The 7239-nt window shown below is 35.1% G+C and overlaps 1 protein-coding gene across 1 annotated transcript in view; it reads right to left on the bottom strand.

Moving 5' to 3' along the window:
* The window catches only part of CHL1 (cell adhesion molecule L1 like), an 84002-nt gene that overhangs the window by 40539 nt on the left and 36224 nt on the right, over window positions 1–7239 (bottom strand). The window contains exons 9-11 of the mRNA XM_015826678.1: window positions 4943–5074; window positions 2941–3087; window positions 2050–2161 (exon numbers count right to left, since the gene is read on the bottom strand). Of these exons, the coding sequence (XP_015682164.1) occupies window positions 2050–2161; window positions 2941–3087; window positions 4943–5074 (391 nt within the window). The remainder of the gene's footprint in view (window positions 1–2049; window positions 2162–2940; window positions 3088–4942; window positions 5075–7239) is intronic.

Raw genomic sequence — 7239 nt, forward strand, 5'->3', positions numbered from 1 at the left:
AAGCGGACCTGACCTAGGGTGGATTTTATACTGGGTTTTTTAGGAATTTGGAAGACGCAACTTTAAATTTGGTTTAATTCGGTTTTAAGGGGGGGATTGTATATATGTTTTGGTTTTAAGTATGTTGTGCGCCGCCCTGAGTCCCGTCGGGAGAAGGGCGGCATATAAATTAAATTAAATAAATAAATAAATAAAAATAAAAATGGCTTCAATTTGGTTTGTCACAGCGTTGACACTTCCTTTGTTTTTCCTTGAAGATGTTTTGCTTCTCATCCAAGAAGTTTCTTCAGTTCTCTTGAAAAAGCTTCTTGGATGAGAAGTGAAATTTCTTCAAGGAAAAACAAAGAAAGTCCAGTTGCCTTTTGAAAGAGCACCTTTGGGTTTCAACTCAGTGCCATTTAGGGCTTTTAAAGAAGTAAAATCCCTTTACCAGCACCTTGAATTGCACCTGGAAAGAAACTGGAAACCAATGCAGTGAGGTAATATGGGCAAACTGTGGGATGCTCCAAATGGTCCATGCCGCTGCATTCTGGACCAGTTGTAATTTCCAAATAGTTTTCAAGGGCAGCCCCCTGTAGAGCATGTTGCAGTAATCCAACCAAGAAATGACCAGACCTCCTGGTACAAGAGTGGGTGTAATTGGTGCACAGCATAAGAAGGGAGACGAACAAACATTTTTTAAAAAAAATCATAAAAATGCAAAAATAAAATTACATAAAATGTTTAAAAGTATGAAAAGAAAAATATAAGAAAACTTTTAAATAGTTTTAAAAATAAAAACAATGAATGGACATGTAATCTATTTTAGATTACATATGACAAAAAATAGTACAGATATAGATATAGAATAGAGCTGGAAGGGACCTTGGAGGTCTTCTAATCCAGCCTCCCGCTTAAGCAGGAGAACCTATACCATTTTAGACAAGTGACTGTCTAGCCTCTTCTTAAAAATCTCCAGTGATGATTTCTCCATGATTTCTGGAGGCAAGCTGTTTTACTGGTTGATTGTCCTCACTGTCAGGAAGTTTCTCCTTAATTCTAGGTTGCTTCTCTCTTTGTTCAGTTTTCAACCATTGTTTCTTGTCCTGCCCTCTGGTGCTTTGGAGAATAACGTGACCCCGTCTTATTTAAAATGAAGATTAATTCNCTGATTTGTAACCCAGGAAATATGGATAATAGCAATAGCAATAGCACTGAGACTTAAATACCACTTCATAGTGCTTTACAGCACTCTCTAAGTTGTTTACGGAGTCACAATATTGCCCCCAACAATCTGGGTCCTCATTTTCCTGACCTTGGCAGGCTGAGTCAACCTTGAGCAGGTCAGGATGGAACTCTTGGCAGTGGACAGAGTTAGCCTGCAATACGGCTTTCTAACCAGTGCACAACCATGGCTCCTATAAAATCAATCGCAATTGATATTATTGATTTGATCATGTAAAGTTGTTTGTGCATTGTGTATATATGTGTGTGTAAGGGAAAAATAAGGAAACATCTTCCAGATTGTAGAAATTTGGTAATTGACAATTGTTTGCTTACAGTTTCTAGAATGTTCTCTCTATGTAATGCTCAGGTGGAGATGCTGGGCAGTGTTATAAGGCAAAAAAAGATGCAGAACATGAGTGTTTAGAATTATTTGATCATAGAAATGGATAAAGAATAGCTAGACAATACACAGAGGGCAGTCTAGTTTAACTTCAGACATACTGTCAAAGAGATAAAGTTTCTTTGCCATCTGAAGAAATTTGTAGGAAACTTTAAGGAGGATTGGAGTACAATAGTATCTTTTCAAAATTACGTTGGAATTCATCTAATTTATTACTGACAAAGGAAACCCTCTGAGCAAATTGAGAGCTTATCATTTCTGTGACTAACAATGTACAGCTTCATTAACACTATCATGTTAACGCTTGAAATATTTTAAACAAAGGTAGCTTATATAATGCGAAAATTCTTTTTTTTTCTGGCAATCAAATAAAAAATGGATTAAAAGATGTCAACAACAATTTATGACAAAAGAGCTTACCAGGGAAACAAAATAAAGCTTACCAAGAAATATCTGGTGTGGGTACTGCAAAAAACTGACAGTACAAGTGACTTGAATAACCCGTTACTGCCACATATTCTTCACCATCTGGAGTTAATATTTCTGGAGGAATATCTGACAAAGCATATGTAAATTAGTAAAGAAAGAGTCAATGGTGATAAAAAAAGAAATATTCTTAATCCTAGGGCAAATTTTGTGATTTTGAGCTATACTTATTTTACTCCTGAAAAAAATAATCTCCTTTTCCCACAATCATAAACAATGCAAATGGAATTTTAGTAGAAAAGAGATGGAAGTGAACATTCCTGATCTTTGGACAGTTTAAGATATGCTAAAGCTTTTCTGAGGATTTAATGCACTTTTTTGACTTTCCCAATTTCCATCTATATTTAGTAATCTGTTAACAAATTCAGGGACATAATCATAAGGGGAAATTGGTTCAGCAATAATTAGCTTTTAAAATCTGTCATGGAAGGATGTCTTTTATTTCCGTCTACCCTTTATTTCTCTCGGCTGTATGAATAGTGTTTTTCCTGCTAGATTAACATTATTTGTACAAATGCCATTCTGAGCAGAAATAAAGGTATTAAACATTTTTGGTGGGTCACTATAATTACGCATGGATCTTTCTAATTTTAAAAAATGGATAGATCTACCATCCTAAATATAATGTACCCTTACACCGTCCCCCAGATACTTAATTACCTTGTTAATTTATAATAATTAATATCATCTCTTGCTTACAAAGACAGATGTAATTAGATCCATGTAACTCAGCATTTTCTCCTGTGAGAGGCAGTAGCTCTCTTCACACCAAATTGCTTTCTGATCCTTGGGCTGGCAGGTATGAGCAAAAAAACCTGAGCCTGCTATTCCCTGTAAGAATAACTTACTGAGAACATCAATGTTTGCTGTGGCCAGGATAGTGCCATGCTTGTTGGTAGCCTCACACTGGTACACAGCAGTGTCACTCAGTTCCAAGTCAGTGATGCTGATCTCCCTTGTTGAAAAAACAGCTCTGCTGGATTTTATTTCATTATCTGCCAATACGATAAGAAATGGTTTGAATAAGAGACTTCCAATTCTTCACTAGCACTTAAGTTTTCCTCTGGCAAATATTAGTCGTACAAAAAAGGGAAGAATGTGTAGAGACCGTTCATTAATCTTTGTATTATGTGCTGCATTAACACAAATTTAATTATGCAAATAACAATTAGTGTTAAACAATGACATCATAAATAAGACTCATTTTGCTTTAAGCTTAACATTTCTAGATGCAATTACTCATAAAGGGTTTGTATTAGACTTGATTATGAGTTAGCTGTACTGATAAATTCCGTGCTGGTGACACATGGTTAGTCTTTAAAGCTTAAAACAAACTGCAGATATCTATTTTCCTAGTAACATAGTTTCTAAACTTTCTAAACTTACCTTTGTTTCTGCCCTAGCGGTAAGTTATTTAGTATTAACCTTCAATTTGAAATCTAGTAATCTTAACCTATCTGGACTTGGAAACGAAATATGACCATGCCTGACTAATACTTGGATAGAAGACCACTAAGACATTATAAACTGCACTTGAAAGTATAAATATTCCCCTAAAAATTTAATGAGGAAAGCCAAATTATTTTAACAACTACATGATTCACTTAATAACTATAGTGATTCACTTAACAGCCATAGGGGGGGAAAAAGGTTGTAAAATTATGCACAACACATTTAACAACCACCTTGCTTAGAATGGAAATTATAGTCCCAATTGCCAGGGCTTTTTTTGTCATAGAACGCCCAGAACGGAGTTCCGGCACCTTTTTTGGATGGAACCTTGTAGGGTAGGCAAGGCAGGTTGTATGACGTGTGTGAGTTCCGGCACCTTTTTTTTTTTTTTACAAAAAAAGCACTGCCAATTGCAGTTGTAATTGTATTTCACTTTTCACCTTGGGCTAGTCAGGCATCTACCATAGGACATGATTAATTCCTATACTAAATACAATAATCTTCTTAACCAAGATTCTTAGAATTATGCAACATGAGAGCTGGAAGTTAACCTTTGAGGTTATCCAGTCCATCCCTTGCTTATGTAGTAGAGCATCTCTGAAAAAATGACTATTCAGTCTCTTTTGGAAGACCCTTGATGAAGGAAACTTCACCACTTTATATGGCAGCCTTTTCTTAGTAGTGTTTTCTTTGTATTATTGTTCTTTACTTTGTTTATAGGGGAGTACAGAGATATTAACTTGGGGAGGGGTTAATTGATACATCTCATATTTTGAGATCATGCAGTGGATACTCAAAGAAAATTACTGGTGAGATTGTTCCCTGACATCCTTTCTAGTTTTCTAGGACATTTATTGTTATCCCTTGTCTTAATGATCTTTTTCTAGGCGGAGATATGCATATTAAAAATATTTCTAAATGGTTGTGCAAGCTATTTTTTGAATGGACATCTCCTCAATGGCTATTATGCAAGAGTATCCATCTAAATATGCCCACCATGCCAAAAATTATGGGGAGCCATAGCTGCAGTCAATGATTAGATGGAATTAGTTTTCCAATTGCAGATCAGTTGATATTATATGCGTTATGGCTGGAGAGGCACAGCTTATTATCTATGAAAATGAAAGGAATCCAGACAACTTTATCAAATAGTCACTCAATCACAATATCTCTATTATTGGGAAGTTAGTCCAATAAAACTGATTAAATGGAAACAATCTCACTGGGTTTCTTTCATACCAGCATTCTCTAATTTGGTGGTGTTGGATTTTAAGTAACATATCCAGTCAATAGGACCAATAATTAGGAATAATGGAAGCTGAAATCTTATGCATCTGGAATCATCACATTGGAAAAGGCCACTTTATATTGAACTGTAGGTTTATATCCTATGCTTACCTTCAAGAGGAATGCCGTTTTTTTTCCATTTTATACTTGGCTCAGGAAAGCCAATAGCTTCACAAAACAGTACAAAACTTCCACCAACACTGAAAATTCCGCTTTTTGGTTTGCTTACCCAAGTGGGTGGCTCTGTTGAAAAAGTGATTACCGTTTTAGTCACTATTGGGACAACTACCGTAAATACATACATGCGCACCCGTAACCCTGATGCAATAATGTTGATATGGCATGTTAACTGCACTTTTCCTTGAAGAAAGATAATCTAGGCATATGAATTATACTTTAATCATCTCCTATTTTTACACTATAAATAAGATTATTGGAAACTAGAAAGAATGAAAAACGCAGGGGCTAGACTTTTGCACAAATGTAATTTATAGATTGTATTACTTTTTTTTTTTTTTGCTTTCAGGGTTTTTGCCTACGATTCAAACCTATAAATCTCTAGATAATTTGGAACCAGATTATTTGTTCCTGCATTTTATAGCAAAATTGCAATTGAAGTACTCTAAAGAGAAATGAGCTGGTTTCTTTCTACCTTAGGCAAGTAGTAAAGAAGCTTTGATGCCATAAGAGTTTCATTGCTATAGAAAGTTGTATACTTAATTTTTCATTTTAATTAAAAAAATATGTCTCACATTGTGTTTGCTTGACACACTGTTTGCTTTTACGTACCCAGTTTCATGGTATTTTTAAAATTATCTCTAGATGTGTAGCGGGTATAATGATGAATGTTATGTTTAGTAACTAGATAAAACAAATAAAACATAATGTGAAAAAGTTGTAAAGATCTTTTTTAAAAAATCAGAAACTGAGCTCTGAGCATATCTAAAGTTGAAAGAAATAAGATGATGTGAAAGAGGCTAGAAATTCTGGCTGTGAATATTTCACTGAGAAGGAGCTTAAAGCAAGAATAAGAATCAATTAGTCGCTCAATAAAAGCATAGCAAGTCACAAACCATAATAAAGTTTATTCTATTCTATTCTATTCTATTCTATTCTATTCTATTCTATTCTATTCTATTCTATTATCAATATTGTACAAAAATCTATCCTTCTTTCCTAATAGTTTTGTTCCCCCCATGAAATATCTCCCAACTACCCCAACTTCATTCTCATTTTGCATCCAGTCTGGCATGGCTTTCTATGAGGCCTGATCAGAAAAAAGTTCCATGCAGATCTCTGGTGAATTGGCTGTACTACAAATGACAAGAAATGATTGCACTTCATCAACTACAGTATAACAAAGTAATTGGAAGAGTCTATTATTATGATAATGTTATTTTTAGGGATTTTTTTTAAAAAAGAACTACGTTATCAGACTGAATGAGAATATTTCAAAAACTGCAGAAGCAATACTTAGCATAGCTGAATTTGTCAGAGTAAAAGAGAAGCAGAGAAAAACAAAAGAAGTGTGTGGCTATATTTCCCTTAACCAGCAGATGACACTCATGCAATTGAAAAAAAAACAACCAGATTTGAAAGACCAAGTTCACCAAGTTATTCCTCCTTTTTCAGTTTATTCGTTATCCTCCCCCTCAAAAATCCCCTCTTCAGAATTTCACTAATTACACCATGACTACAATTTATTGATGATTTTTTGTACTTTTCTAAGATTTCTATGTATGCTGGAAAAGGAAAAGTCAGCCTCCAACAGTCCTTTGAGATTACAAGTGTATATAATAATCAAGATCATAGCCAGGAACCGAAAAAGAAAATTTCAGTCTCTCAGTTATTGTTATAGCTATGATTGCCACCTTTCTGGTTAGTAAAAGTAGGACTTTCTATAAGAGTTTAACATGAGACCTATTCTTTCTATTAGTCTGTCACTTATTAGTGGTTAAGGCACCAGATTAGAAACTGTGAGTTCTAGTTCCACTTTAGTCATGAAAGCCAGATGAGTGACTTGGCACCAATCACACTCTCTCTCTCTCAACCCACCTCATCTCCCAAGGTTTTTGTGGGGAAACAGGAAGAGGAAGGAATATTAGGTATATTCATCACCTTGAATTATTTATGAATATAACAAAGGTGGGATATAGACCAGTGATGGGATTCAGCCGGTTCGCACCACTTCGGCAGAACTGGTAGATAGTTTTTTGTTGCCCAGCCCCAGAACGGACTTCCGGAAGCAGCATCCACACAGAGAAAGAGTTGTTCAAATATTTGAATCCCACCACTGATACAGTCAAACAAAACAAACAAACAAATAAGAAGGATTGCCTATCCTACAGAAGTAACTCTGAACAGTATACAAGGGTTAAATACAACAATTTAACTACAACCACAATAGG

The sequence above is a fragment of the Protobothrops mucrosquamatus genome, unplaced genomic scaffold (assembly GCF_001527695.2).
Source record: "Protobothrops mucrosquamatus isolate PMUCROS unplaced genomic scaffold, P.Mucros_1.0 scaffold3231, whole genome shotgun sequence".
Lineage (NCBI taxonomy): Eukaryota > Metazoa > Chordata > Lepidosauria > Squamata > Viperidae > Protobothrops > Protobothrops mucrosquamatus.